The sequence below is a fragment of the Microtus ochrogaster genome, chromosome 24, assembly GCF_000317375.1.
Source record: "Microtus ochrogaster isolate Prairie Vole_2 chromosome 24, MicOch1.0, whole genome shotgun sequence".
Classification (NCBI taxonomy): Eukaryota; Metazoa; Chordata; class Mammalia; order Rodentia; family Cricetidae; genus Microtus; species Microtus ochrogaster.
In genome coordinates this window covers 3,911,658-3,926,380 of record NC_022024.1, presented here as the reverse complement: position 1 = coordinate 3,926,380, position 14,723 = coordinate 3,911,658, and the positions used below count along the sequence as shown (strand labels likewise).

Here is a 14,723-nt window from a genome sequence, read left to right as displayed (position 1 = left end):
CTGAGTCTTACAGTTGTGTCTGTTTGTTTTCCTGTGTCTTTACACTTACACACCCGTTCACATTGTTTTCCCGCGTCTTTACACCTACACACCCGGTCACATGGTTTTCTTGGTGCTCTTGCCTCGTGCTTTGTTTGCCCCCATGTCTAAGCTGTATTGCTTAGCTCTGCTGCAGCCCTTCAAAGCCCCGCAGTTCCTTTCCTCGTGCCAGTTTCCAAAGCTCCATGCGGCTCCCGGCTTGCGGTTGGCCGGAACACGACACGGCTGCTGGAGAGTTACGGCATGCATTGAAAAGTTGATCCTTGGACAGACTTTTGTGCTCTGCCTCCTCGGTGTCTTAGTGAGGAGTGTTAGCCGGGCAGCTGATGTAAATACAGACCAGGCCATCCTGCCCTTCTTATATGTTAGCTTTGTGTGACAGCCCCTTCTGTGTTCATCCCATACCAGGGTCTCCACGTCGCACACCTAAAAAGACTTCCCGCCAAGGTTCTCTACTGCTTGTCATACTTGAGAGCCCAGTTCCGGAGCATGTAACTCACAGTATCTCACAACACGATTTCAGTCAACTCGGGGTCGTGAGGTGTGCCTGTAACCCCAGCACTAGACGTGGAGGCAGGAGGATTTTCTCAGCCGCATACATAGCAAGTCTGCAGCTAGCCTGGGATATGGGGTCCTGTCTGGGACCTTTCACCTCCTAGAAAACAGAACTTTTAAACATGTCAGCCCTTCCTCTGCTTGCTCTGCTCCTGGAGAACTTGTTTCTTGGGGGGTGGGGGTGACACTGGGAATACTGGGTTTCAGTGTAGCATAGACTGTACTGGAACTCACAGATCCACTGCCTCTCTCTGCTCTGCCTCCCGCGTGCTGGGGTTAAAAAGGCGAGCGCCACCACAGCCAGTGAGAACTTCCCTCTCGCCTGCACACTGCATGCAGCAGGAGGGGCTCTCCAGACTGCCTCTCCAGAGAGTGGGCTTCTCAATTTTGGCTCCTGTGAACTTAAAGGGGAGGAAGGGCTTATTTCCCACCAAGTTCTCACGGCAAGGGAGGCATGACAGCCAGCTAGGGTCGCTTGGTCTGTGGTGCCCACCAGGAAACAGAGAAGTGGGGAGCAGTGCCTAGCTGGCCCGTCACCCGGTCCAGGACCTCGGCTCAATGGGATTGTGCTGCCCAGAGTCAGGGTGGGCGTCCTCCCCTCCACTGACCCTCTGCAAGCACCATTATAACACAGCGTGCCTTAGTCATGCTCTCCCTGTTCCTTATCCAAGCTGGCAATTGAAATTGACCACCACGCCCCACAGTGCATTGTTCTGCTTCCTTACTGGAGCCCCGCCTGGCGGGAATATGTTTCTAGGAGTCAGGGCCTGGACTCGGCTCACCGGCTCACCGTAACTGGCTGAATCCCGCTGGCAGCCAGAGCGCACTGTCCAGGAACTGTGCTGTTTGAGGATAGATGCCGCTAGGTATTTCAGCCTGTGTGTGATCATACACAGGACTTGTGTTTCTGTGCCGCTGGGTAGCCTGCTTTCAAAACTGGGGGTGAAATGCAAAGCAGTAATTCATGATTTCAGTCTAGTGTGCAGAGAGAGCGCTTGTCGGCCTGGTCAGGTTACCCTCTGATGCTGCAGGGTGGACCCAGACCTCACCGGGTGCCAGAGCTGCGAGGAAGGGGGCCACAGCACGCACTGGTGGTCCACCTTCCTTACTCTGTAATTTTGATTTTTTTTTGTTCTTTCTTTCCTCTTTTAATTTTTGTTTAATTAATATTGTGCGTGTGGGCATCGGAGCACTCCCAAAGCGGCAGAGGATAGAGACCTTTCTTGAGTGGTTTCGAGACAGGTCTCTGTTGATTGCTGCTGCCACTCCCGACTAGCTGCCCTGCAATGTCCAGGGACCCTCCTGTCTCTGTCTCCATCTCACCAAAGGAGCTCTGGGATTGCAGGTGTGTGTCGCCATGCCCAGCTTTCTCAGGGCGCTGATCTAGCTCGGGTCTTCAGGCTCGCCTGGAGAGCAGTTTCCCCCGCTGAGCTTTCCAAGACCTTGGGTGTCTCTCACAAGCCCTCTGCCATGACCTCTTTCCCTAGTGCCACCTTGTGTCTTAGAGGCCTGTGTGCCAAGCCAAATGCCGGTCAAACAGCAGGTGTGGGTGGGGCACAGGGAGCGAGGCAAACTTGAGCAGGCTGCTGGCCGGGAAGAGGTGGCAATCACAGCTGCCTCTCACAGCTGGAAGTGCGCTTGGCCCGGAGCTTGGCGCCAGTGGGCACTAATAAATAATTGTCCAGTGATGGCCGGCACTGTGCCCTCTCAGTAGTATGAAGTAGGTATTGTTTCTGCACATTTCACAGAGATGAGAAAACCAGGGCTCAGAGAGGTTACATAACTTCCCTTTGGTCACACAGCTAGGGTGTGGCAGAGCCATGATTTCAGACCTAAGTATGTCTAAACCATAATTCACATTCTGTCGCTAAGCTAAAACAGAGGTAGTGATTGTGCATCTCTCTATTTTTACCCTTTTGAAGCCACTCGTCTTTGTTCATTATGGTTTGGGCTTTTGTTGTCCAGTGGCTTTGTAATTTAAACTTTGGTGTAGCTTCAGAGTTAACCAGACAAACTGAAGCTGTTCGCGGATCCTCCGTCAGGCCTGTAGGGGTCCGTCTTTGGAAAAGTCTGACTCATGAGCCTATGGGAACACACTTTGGGTGCAGGTTGTCTGTGTCTGTGAGGTGGGTGTGTCTCACCGGTGTGAAAACAGTCTGGAAATGTGGCCCCACCCAGGAAGCGAGGTTGACCCAAATTGTGCTCTTTGGGCACACTGGCTGAAACGCCAGGGGCGAGCGTAGCGTTGGGATGGCAGACCTCTCCCTGTGGCCTCAGACAGAGATGACTTGTAACCTGCCCAGCAGCCGCTCTGGGGTGTGGCCCCAGCTCCTCCCCGGCTGCCGAGAGCGACAACCACGCATTATTCACGGGCGGATGCCTCTGCCCTTCCCTGTCCTGCCCTGGAGTGAGAGTCTGTGCCACGCCTGCCACGCCACGGCTTAACCCCGTCTCTGCCCTTTTCCTTCCCACCTCTTTACTTCCCTCCCTCCTGCAGGGCTGTGCATGTATTTGGAGGGATTTTTCCCCAGGTTGGCAGACAAGAGTCTCTCAAAGGCGTAAACAACCTGGAAGTCTTGCCAAGGTAAGGGTCCTTCTCCAGTCTGGACCCTACCTGAAATCGGTGTCATTTCCCTCCCCTGTCTTGAAGCAGCTGAATTTGTCAGGCGCATTCAACCTGGACTACCCAGAGGTAACGTGCACCCTGAGATGGAGACAGCTCCTGCTTCACTGAGTCCCTGTGTCCGTGCCCCGCCCCCAGGCACACGCCTATATGATTAGATCAAGTAACCCCTCCCCCCCACATTATTTTTTAAACCCTGCTCGGAAGTGCTCTGCTTTCCCAGGATTTGCTGTCCAGTTGATCTTTGAACAATGATATGCTCGGCCCAGAAGGGGTCTTGTAGGTCACGGACTACAACTCTCTTAATGCCTTCTGCTCTTTCCTTGGTTTAATCTCTGAGAAGTAAAGATAACCTTTCTGAGTTCCTCTGTGGTCCTGTGTGGGTTGTCCTGAGGACATGGCTCCTTTGAAGTTCCTCTCAGTGCCTTGGGCTCCTGTTCCAGGGGGCCTAGGGGCGGGCTCTAGCCCGTGTCATCAAGGCGCCCTTGGGAATTGACTAACAACCCCTCTCTTTGCCCCTTCACTTCTTTTCCTTGGGATCCCACCCAGCTGAGGGCCCAGGATACACATGCAGTATGTTTATGTGCAGCCAGTGGTCTGGGGCCATTGGCTTCCTTGATCCTGTAGATGGAGCCATGTCCCTCCTTTGGTCTTACTAGAGAGAACAGCATCAGATTAGATCTTTGCTGATCTGTTGCTGTTAGGCCAGGAGCTCTTCAGGTGTGACAGACCTGGGAGGGTGAACAAGCCCCAAGGCCCTGGGGTAGACCAGGGAGCAGAGCCCGAAGCCTGCTGGAATGCTCTGCACCTCCTGTCCCTGCTCGGTCACCCCACACCGTTAGTTGGGTGCTCATTTGCAGCGTTGGGGATCAAAAGCAAAGCCTCGTGCTTGCTACCCCTCAGCTATTCCTTTAGTTTTTTTCTGTTTTTTAAAGGCAGTCTCTTGCTATGTAGCCGAGGCTAGCTCTTCCTGAGTGCTGGGATTCCTGCATGTGCCACCACACCGGGGGCCGTTCAGTTCTTACCACACCCCTCTGAACCCGTCTCTGAACCCGCATGGTCTCTGTCTCTGGATTCAGCCAACCAGCTACAATCGCTACTGAATCTGCACAGAAATGTTTTCCTCACTAGTATTACTTTGATAACGCAGCGGCAACTGTTTCTGCAGTGCTGGCATCGTGTTAGCGGTGGGAAATAACCTGGAGATGTCTAAGCTGTGCGGGGAGAGAAGCCGAGTTAGCCGCAAATCCCATGCCTTTTTCTTTATACGGGACAGAAGGAGTTGGTGTCTATGGAGGAGGCAATGACCTTTAACCTGTCTTCTCAGGAATAATTTTATGTACTTTGAAGGCCTCTGGGCAGTTACCACAAATTGTAGATGAGGATACCTCATTCCCTGGCAGCTGTGGCCATTGGCTGACTAGTTGTCAACTGGAAAGAACAGCAAGGAGGAATGGGCTACATTTGTGTTTGTTTTGTTTGAGACAGAGTTTCACTGTGCAACCCAGGCTGTCCTGGAACTCACAGAGATCCTCCTGCCTCTGTCCAATTGCTAGGGTGGAAGGTGTGCCCAGTTTGGACTACATATTTTACATTTCCTTAGAATTTTTCTTGGAAAATCTTTTTTCCCTTTTTAAAAAATTATTTTTATTTTATGTACATTGGTGTTATTCCTGCATGCACATCTCTATGAGGACGTTGGGTCCCCTGGAATGGGAGTTACAGGCAGCTATGAGCTGCCGTGTGGGTCCCGGGAATTGAACCTAGGTCCTCTGGAAGAGCAGTCAGTGCTCTTAACCGCTGAGTCATCTCTCCAGTCCTCTTCGGGAAAATCTTAACCCACAGTAACAACAAATATAAAACTGTTCTGGGAGTGTGGTGGGGACCACATCGGGGCACTGGCAGTGTTCCCAGTGGGCTTCCGGCTTGCCCGTGGAGCCACGGAGATGAGCATATTATCCATGCTGGTTATTTTCCAGTACTGTCTGGGTTCTACACTGTGCCAGGCCAGTGCAGAAACTGGAAGTGGTCATAGTAGATGCCCTTCACCCTCATTAGGGCCTAAGAGCCTTTTTATATGCTGGGTGGCTCTCCGCTCGTGGCTTCCGTAGTGGCCATTCCTGATGCATTTATGCCGCTGCCACGCAGGAGTCATCATGGAACAGCCGCCCACCTGGAGAATATCTAGCCGTGAGCGTGGTGTGAGCTTCAGCCAGCTGAAACCATCCAAATTTAATTCCAATCCGCTCCTCGAGCTTGAATCTGACTATACACATGGTCTTTACATTTTCAAATGTTCGTCTACGTCAGAGCCTTGAAGACTGGTTTGGTGGAAATGACATGTAGGACCCGGAGCAAGGGAGAGCTTGCTCTGGTAACTAGTGGGGGATGTCACGGGAAGGGCTGGTTAGCTCTGCAGACCTCTCCTGACTCCTCTCTAAGCCACAGAGACTAGCTAGCTCAGTTTGGGGGAGGATTAAATGAAAGTGCCCACATGGAGACTTATAGGCTGCCAGACAGCTGGGTTGGGGAGAGTTGCTGGGCTCTGGTCTCGGGCCTCCCCTCAGCAGCGAAATTTCTTGACTTCCAAATTAATTCACTTCCTCAAATCCTCAAATTCGGTCTCACCTGGGCTCCAGAGTAATTATGCCAGCTCTGCTGGGTGCCTGGGAGAGTTCCGTGTTACCCAGGTAGGCACCGGGCTGCACCTGTGCTATCTTAGGGTTTGCACTGCTGGGTGAGACTCTGAGCAACAGCAGCTTGGGGAGGAGAGAATTTACTCCTTAGAGTTACATGTAGTCCATTGTCCCGAAAATCAGGGTGCAGGAATCTGAGGGTAAGGCCTTGGAGGAGTGTTCACCCAGCAGTCCATGGGTGGCACCGCCCACCGTGAGCTAGGCCCACCCACATCCATCATCCAGTCTAGAAGATGACCCACGGGCTTGAGTTCAGTCTCGTGGGGGTGTTTTCTTAGCTGAAGTCGCCTATTCCCAAACGACTCTACCCTGTGTCAAGTTGACATAAAGCTAGGTAGGGTGTATGGTCTTTTATTTATAGGCAGTAAATTAGTAGTAAATTCTAAAGGCTCACAAGAGAGCCTCAGTTTTTCCCCTCTCTGGTTATACGGAGAGAGAGGTGTGGGGAGAAGCAGGCAGGGTGCTAGGTAGAGGGGTCTGGTCACTTGCATCTTGGCCTAGGGAGGTTGTGCATGGTTTAACAGGTGATGGCTAGCACCGGTCGATTGGCATCATTCCCTGCTGTGCTTATTGCTAATATAGACTGGAAAGCTGGAGCGACCATAACGTTAATACAATTCTAGGCATGCATCTTTAAATATTGTTAGAAACTGGGTGTAGACTCTCAGCTTTAATCCCAGCCCCCAGAAGGCAGAGGCAGGCAGGTCTCTGTTGCAGGTCAGCCAGGTCTACATAGAGAAATGCCTGTCTTGAAGAAAATGAAATAAACATGTAAATAAGCAATTGTTTGAAGTAGAAGTGTCCAGTAGCTCGTACTGTGTGGAATGATGTTTTTGCAGAAGGGAAATTGACCAGAGAGATTTGCAGAATGCTGTTTAATGAAGCACTGTTTTCAGTTGCTGGTGGGTTGGTTTCATTTCAGTGTGGGAAAAGGGGGCACACGTGGCGGGTGAGCCTGGAGTGTTAAAGGTGAAATGGAGCAGTGTTGTGTCTCGGGAAATGCGCCTGCTACTCTTTTATGGGATGGAGAAGACGCCTAGTTCATCTGCCTTTTTCCCCTATGTTGTTCGTGCATGATACGATTTTTTTTTTCTAGGATGTGGAGAAAGAGAAGGAAACTCACAATTATCTCAGCAAAGAGGAAATCAAAGAGAAAGTCCATAAGTACAATTTAGCCGTCACAGACAAGTTGAAGATGACCTTGGTAAGTCCTTCCTGGTTCAGTTGGTTCTACCAAAAGACAGATGTGTTGTAATAGGAGCAGCGGGGCTGCGTCCCCAGCACCCTGGCCGCCTGCTAGCTTATGCCTCGAAATAATTACACAGACACTGTATTCTTTTAAACACTGCTTGGCTCGCTCATTAGCTCTAGCCCTTACAGGCTAGTTCTCACATCCCAATCAACCCATCTCTAATAATCTGAGTAGCATCAGTCTTACCGGGAAAGATTCAGCATGTCTGACCTGGCGGCTTGCTTCATTGCGTGCGACTGCCTGCCCGGGTGCGGGGAGCATGGCGTCTCTGAGCTCACTTCCTCTTCCTCCCAGCATTCTGTTCTGTTTACTCCTCCCACCTATGTTTTAACCTATCAGGGCCAAGCAGTTTCTTTATTGCTTAACCAATGAAATCAACAGATGGATATGACACTCCCACATCACAGATGGGGTCAGGGAGATGGCTCGGTGGGTACAGCCTGGCAGGTTTGATCCCCGAGACCCAGGAGAAGGCCAGATGGGGTAGTGCACATCTGTAATAGAAGAGAAAAGGAGCTATGGTCTGGCAGACATGTGCTGCACAGGACTGTGTCCTCTCGGATGGGTGCTGGCCCAGCACACGAGAGGCTCGATCCGCAGGGCCAGCCAGCCAGCCAGCGCTGCAGGGCTAGTGTGTTTCCTCCACTGCATTTCCGGTTCCTCTCTGAGGTCCCTCTCTGCACTCTCCTGGGAAGTTGAGAGAAGAGTCACAAAGAACTGTTGGCCTTCCCCTTTGTCTTGACGCACTAATGTACTCCTGTCCTGCCTACACCACTCACCTGACCTTTCTTCCTTCTTCAGAACTCAAATGGGATTTACACTGGCTTCATTAAGGTGCAGATGGAACTCTGCAAACCCACCCAGACCCCAGCCAGCCCTGGGAGACCCCCACCCAGCAGCCGAGAGTGTGTGAACACTCTTCACATCAGCAGTACAAACACCGTGGGAGAAGTGATCGAGGCCTTGCTCAAGAAGTTTCTGGTGACGGAGAGCCCCAGCAAGTTTGCACTTTACAAGCGATGTCACAGGGAAGACCAAGGTGTGTGGCCACACGTCCAGGGAGAGCAGTCTGTCCGCTCTGTGTCTCTTGTATGCCTTAAGAGAAGGGCAGCAGATAGATGCCGTGTCAGACTGTGTCAGAGCCCAGGGACAGACTGGAAGCCACACACTCAAGGCGGATCTTTATGATTCCTGGCTGCTTGTATCTCTGAGCTGAGTGGTTGAGGGGCTTTGGGGCTGCACATGTGGAAGATTTGCTGGCACGCCCGGAGGGGCAGGTTTGGTGAGGGTGCGGTGGCAAGGATTTTAATACCTTTCAGGACACAAAAGAATGGGCTGGAGAGATGGTTCAGCAATTAAGAGCACTGACTGCTCTTCCAGAGGTCCTGAGTTCAATTCCCAGCGACCACATGGTGGCTCACAACCATCTGTAAGGCGATCTGGTGCCCTCTTCTGGCCTGTATGGATACATGAAGGCAGAACACTATACATAGTAAATAAATAAAACTATTTTTTAAAAAAAGAAGACTTTTTTAGTTGAAGTCTTCAGTAATGCTTTCACGTTTGAAGTTCACCCACACACGTGGTGTGATGGACAAAGAGGCACACTTATAATTCATTCATCTCACATGTAAAAAGAATAAGTGGTGTTTTGACCCGGGCTCTGTCTGAACTTAGGCCCATGCCCAGTGGATTATCTCATAAAATGGGATGGGATGTCCCGGGCGAGGCGTTTGAAGGAAGTTGGTGTCTACGATTCACTCTGCACCAACCCAGAAGTATAACAAATAGCAGTGAGCTGTTTGCACTTTCTCCGGTTTGGCTCTGGGAAAAGCCAGCAGCAGCCATAGAGGAAGATGTGCTGGCGCACAGGGTGACTGACACAGCGTCCTTCTGAGGGTGTGCCATTTGTTAGACACAGTCCTGACAGAGCTCCGGTCCTCCTGAAGCCACAGGCTCTGCAGCCTGGTGGATGATGACCAGGGAACTGTGGTGAAGTGCCATCTGAAGTAGCAAGGGACAGGGAAGGTCTGGCGACATCTTTAGCTTGCCAGCAACTTCTCAGCTGGACATCAGCTACACAGTCTAAAGTAGCCATGTCCTGAATTGTCACCCTCGTGGCTGGCATATCTTTAGACACTAGAGTGCGTTTGTGTGGAGACACGCCCTGTCCGTGTGACAATTTCTGGTTCACTTGGCTGCCAGTTCTTAGTCTACAAAGAGGCTTGCTCCTAGAGCTTTGGATTCGTGTTGCTTGGTTGAGATATTTTCATTATTTTTTAAAGGGGTTAAGTTCCTCTTTCTTCTCCAAAAGTTCGTCTTCTTTCTGACAGGAAGGACAGAATCTTTTGGGGGAAAATTACTATTTTATTTTGTTTTTAGAACTCATTTCCTCCTCATCAAGGCTTGGTGTATCTTGGACGGTTTGTTCACCGTGGGTCCTTGGTGTTTATAGAGGCTCGGGAGTGGGCTGTTGCTGTGACTGTCGGGGTGGGGTGGGGTGGGGGTTACCTCTGTAACAGGCTGTTTGTCTCCCTCCCCAGTGTATGCCTGCAAGCTCTCTGACAGGGAGCACCCGCTCTACCTGCGCTTGGTAGCAGGGCCCAGAACTGACACGCTGAGCTTTGTCCTTCGAGAACACGAAATTGGAGAGGTGAGCGAGCAACTGTTGACAGTGGCACCCAGCCCCACAGAACAGCTGTCCTGCTTTATTTCATCAAGGAGGTGGGACGGGAGGGAGCGGGAATGATCCCCAAGTTGGCTTACAGTATAATTCTCTTAGGCCATTACATTGCCGTGAGCTCTTCAGGAGGAAATAATTCTTCCCTGTCCAGCTCTGTGTGGAGAGCCATTTTAATCTCCTCCCAGCCCCGTATCACTCACTCAGCTGAGCCTCCCCATCCCTCTGCTGCTGAGAAAAGACTCCAGGCCAGTTTCCTTCTGACAGGAAATAAAGGGAAACCCAGCACATGTGGACCTCAGAGTCCGCTTCCCTCTTCATGCAGTGGGTGACTTGGGAGTTCTTGGCGTGAGCACCCTTCTCCCCAGGGGAGGATATCACTGGAAAACATTTTCTGCTCTGTAGATCATCTGTGAGCTTTCAGTGTGAAGTGAGGGCTGGAGAGATGGCTCAGTGGTTAAGAGCACTGACTGCTCTTCCAGAGGATCCAAGTTCAATTCCCAGCACCCACATGACAGCTCACCCTGTCTGTAACTCCAGTTCCAGAGGATCTGACACCTTCACATACAGACATACATGCAGGCAAAACAGCAGTGCACATAAAATAAAAATAAATAAAAATTTAAAAACCGGAAGTGTGAAATGTCCTGTGGAGAGCGTCAGCTGGGAGAAGAGGCTTGCTGGCTTAGATGGCAGAGACCAGCACTGTGCTTAAACGGGGGACACGGCCTGAGGCAAACCTCTAATTGTTCTAGCTTTTCTAATCAAAATGATCTATAAGGTGATGCTAAATATTTCCTTTAAAGTATCGTCATTGTTATTGTGTGTATGTGTGATATGTGTTTGTGGGCGTGTGTACCGCAGCACAGGCATGGAGCTCAGGGGACGGCCGTGTAGAATCGTTTCCCTTCCGCATTAGGTGGGTCCCAGGCTAGAACCCAGGTCACCAGGCTTGTGCAGTACTTTCCTTGATGGTCACTGCTTAAAAAAACAAGAAGTTTGTCTTAATTATATTTTATTGTTTTGTGTGGTTGTGTGCTCATGCGCTTGGCGTGGCTCATATGTGGACGTCAGGGCAGCTTGCAGGAGTCGGATCTCTCCACGTATATCAACTCGAGTCATCAGCTTGATAAGAGATGATGCTACCACACTCCGTTTTGTCCCTGCGTGTGCGTGCGTGCGTGCGTTTAAGTGCATGTACGATATGGTACCTGCTGTGGGGAGAGACTCTGTTAGGGAACCAGACCGCTGTCATCAGGACAGGAAACAAACCCTGAGTAGTGGGAGGCAGCCAGCTGCCAGGCAGGGCAGGTGTAGGTGAGGGACCCTGGGAGCTTCAGTCATTTCAGTCCGGATTGTGAGCAGGGCTTTTAAAGGGTGCAGTGAGAGCCTTGCGTGGCAAGGGAGGGGGAGAGATCCTGGAAGATCAGGAAGTAGGCTGAGATCCAAAGGGTGAGCAGGAAATGGCTAGGCAAAGCAGAGAAGGGGCGAGCAAGCCCTAAGCCAGTTGGGGTGCTGGGTGAGTGTGAGATGTCGGGCTGGGGAGGTAGCGGATTTCTCACTTCATGTGGTGTTCAGTGGGTGACAACTGAATGCTTGTAACCATGGGAGTTTGCCATACCCGTGTGTGTAGGAGGGCCGGGTGGTTGTAGGGCACGAGAATAGACCGAGAAGGGGAGGCTGATGCCAGGGTCCAGGAGTAGCCGCCAAGAGCTGGGGGGCAGAGATGGAGAAAGCAGGTGGGCTGTTCAACTGTCTGGAGTTGATGAGATTGTAGGAGAGGAAGAAGATGCAGACACCGGGAATTGATCTCTGGAGGGTTGGTCTAGGAGCTGAGGACAGCCGTACCCCCCACTTTCTGATAGCCAGTGTTCTGCAGGGCCTGGAGTCGCTCAGGAGGCTGAGGTGGGGGATGATCATGAGTTCAAGGCTAGATTGTGCTACGTAGCTAACCTTGTCTCTGGGGAAAAAGGAACTGAAGTAATTATTCCCAGACTCTGAGTTACACACGGCCTGTTCTCTCCGCAGTGGGAAGCCTTCAGCCTGCCAGAGCTGCAGAACTTCTTGCGCATCTTGGACAAGGAGGAGGACGAGCAGCTGCAGAGCCTGAAGCGGCGCTACACAGCCTACCGGCAGAAGCTGGAGGAAGCCCTGGGCGAGGTGTGGAAGCCCGGCTAAGGCGAGGGCTTCCTGTCAGGAAGGCACAGCTCGGACCATGAAAGAGCGGCACCGCCCCTGCTCAGAGAGCTGTTTCCGTGCCCGCCATGCTAGGGCCTTCCTCTTCACTCTAGATACAGTTCTCAAAGCCTGCGCACGCAGCATCCTGCGCCTCACCAATTGGCACAAGGGACTCCGCAAGCTTGTTCTGTTGGCATGGCGACGTTACCTCTTGCAAGCTGTGAGCCTGTGGTCCTCAGGCACATCCTGGAGTGCTCAGAAGCATGAACTCTGGGTCGATTCCCTGTTTTCTTCTAGTTACTTTGATTATGTGATCTTTGTTAGGCGTCAGGGTGAGCAGATACTAACAAGTGGTCTTTGCAAACTTGTCCTGCGGCGAAACTGCCTGCTTGGTTGTCTTCATTCGGAACAGTCTGCTCCGCGATCTGAAAGACACAGGAATATAGGAACTCTGGGGGGTTGGGAGAAGATGTGTAAGGGTTTTGATGAAGAAAGTAAAGAGCATGTTGGGAAGGTAGAGAGAGTGGAGAGCCCTCGGCTTGGGAGGGTGGTGTGGCTTCTGAGTTAGTGATAGCGGAGGAAGGTGTTATTTGTTCGTAAAGGAGTCAAAAGCATTTAAAAGCATTCAGGGTTGATGTTTTAAGATGGCTTGATTTAGTGGTAAAGTGTGGGGTCAGAGCCAAAGAACTAGGAGCTGAGCCCAAAGGAGGGGTCCATGAACTGCAGCTGGCCTGTGGTGGATTTACCCTTGACTGAGGTGATCCCGAGGAAGGCCCCCCCCCTGCTGCTGGCCCTGTGGTGATCCAGACATAGGCCTCCTGCTCCTGTGGCTGGACCTGGCATCTGTGCACCAGCTCCCCGATTCTGCTGGTGTAGAGCGGATGGTCTCTGGGTATAGCTTCTGTGTAGGTTCAGGTGGGGCCTGACCATGACTGATCACTGTTAAATGTAGTTGCCCCCCACCCCCCACCCAGAGCTTTTTTTCAGTTAAAAAGGAGTTTAGGTAAGGGCAGCTGTTTACCCTCAGCTGTTAGCTAGAAGATGTATCAAGTCCAGGGCTCACAGCAAACTTTTTTTTTTCAAGACAGGGTTTCTCTGTGGCTTTGGAGCCTGTCCTGGAACTAGCTCTGTAGACCAGGCTGGCCTTGAACTCACAAAAATCCACCTGCCTCTGCCTCCCGAGTGCTGGGATTAAAGGCGTGCGCCACCACCGCCCGGCTTACAGCAAATTTTTTGACAATCACTCTTTCCCCTTCATTCCACCTCCCCCTCCCCCTCCCCCTTTGGTGTCCCCTTCGTCCCTCTAAAGTGTTTTTCTTCCAAAGTAGAGGACAGGGATTCTGCTCAAAGGCCAATCCTACCACATCCTTGCCGCGCAGAGACTTGACTAAGGCCCCAAGGAAGGCAAGTCCACACCCCGCTGACCGCACCGCAGCCGCTCATTCTGGAACTATTTTAACAGACTTGTGCGTGTTCCTTCCAACCAAAGAAATGCATGTGCAATAGAAGCTTTCCTGAGGACGGCGCCATCTCCTCGGTTTCTGCAGCAGCTGGCAATTCGGAGAGCAGAGGGAGCGGGGCGCTGGGCTTCCGGAGGGGCCTCCTCATAGCTCTGCTTTGAGTCTAGGTAGATTCTGTTGTTGTTTATAAATTCCCAAGGAATTGTTAACGGGTGAGACTTAATGTATTCTTTTGGAAATTCCAAGGTGCTCCAGCTCTTTGCCTTTCTATGAACCGTGCCTTTGAGTGAGTATCTGTCCCTTTGCGGTGGCTCTCGTGACTTGTCAGAGACTGTCACCCTGTGGGGCAGATCCAAGTGCAGGGTGTGCCCACGGCTCCCGAGACAATCGGATCGTCTAAGCTATTAGGAAGAGATGGAAAAAACAGTAAAACACAAAAACATAGAACTAGCTTTAAAATATGGATGACACATCGTGTTTAATTTTGCATGTAATTTCTTAGTGCATCAGCGAGGCTTCAGTGACTCCGTCACCCAACCCTTCGCCTTTGTTGTTCAGGGAACGCTTTCGTGGCTTCTGTGCTGGTTTTACTATTGAGACTGGGGCTGGGGTTTGTGTCTGCCGTCGCCAACCACCTGGTCTTCTAATTACTCCTCCAAGTAAGCTTAGAGTTGGTGAAGCGTTCGTTTCTCAGTTCAAGACCCTGCTAGACCCTGAAAGTAGTAGCTGATGGCTATCTGTGAATTTATTATTATTTTTTTCTTACTTGAAGTAGACTGTGTGATGCAGGGATCCTTACCTGTGTTCTTTTGAACCTCGCTCGCTGCCGTGTGCACTACACCCCGTGACTCGGAAACTATTGAAGATCTGCCCGTTCCGGGTTCCTGGAGATTGCTGTTCTCCCAAACACTGGTTACTACAGTAGCGTCCCTAAAGCATGAAAAAGAGCCCCAGAGGCCAAAGATCTTTATTGTCACCCATTGTTCCAGCCTTTCTGTCAAATGAAAGCAAGCTTTACTGTAATGCTGTTTTCTCTCCGGAATGTGATGGTACCCGAACGAACGGTGTTAAATGAAGGGCAGAGTTGCAGGGGAGCATTTGAAATCTAGAAGTTAAAAGCTATATTTATAATGTTGATGAGTTTTAAGTTTTATTTTTATAGGGAAGATTTTTCTCCCCTGAAGTTGTGTCTGGAATGGCAAAATTGTTTCTATTATTAAAAATCGAAGTTGTTAGTTGA

General features: G+C 51.1%; 1 protein-coding gene across 1 annotated transcript in view; it reads left to right on the top strand.

Moving 5' to 3' along the window:
- The window catches only part of Rassf3 (Ras association domain family member 3), a 61,430-nt gene extending 48,312 nt beyond the window's left edge, over positions 1-13,118 (top strand). The window contains exons 2-5 of the mRNA XM_026784624.1: positions 7,010-7,117; positions 7,967-8,204; positions 9,709-9,818; positions 11,874-13,118. Coding sequence (XP_026640425.1) covers positions 7,010-7,117; positions 7,967-8,204; positions 9,709-9,818; positions 11,874-12,023 — 606 coding nt within the window. The 3' untranslated portion in view covers positions 12,024-13,118. The remainder of the gene's footprint in view (positions 1-7,009; positions 7,118-7,966; positions 8,205-9,708; positions 9,819-11,873) is intronic.
- The last annotated feature ends 1,605 nt before the right edge of the window (positions 13,119-14,723 follow it).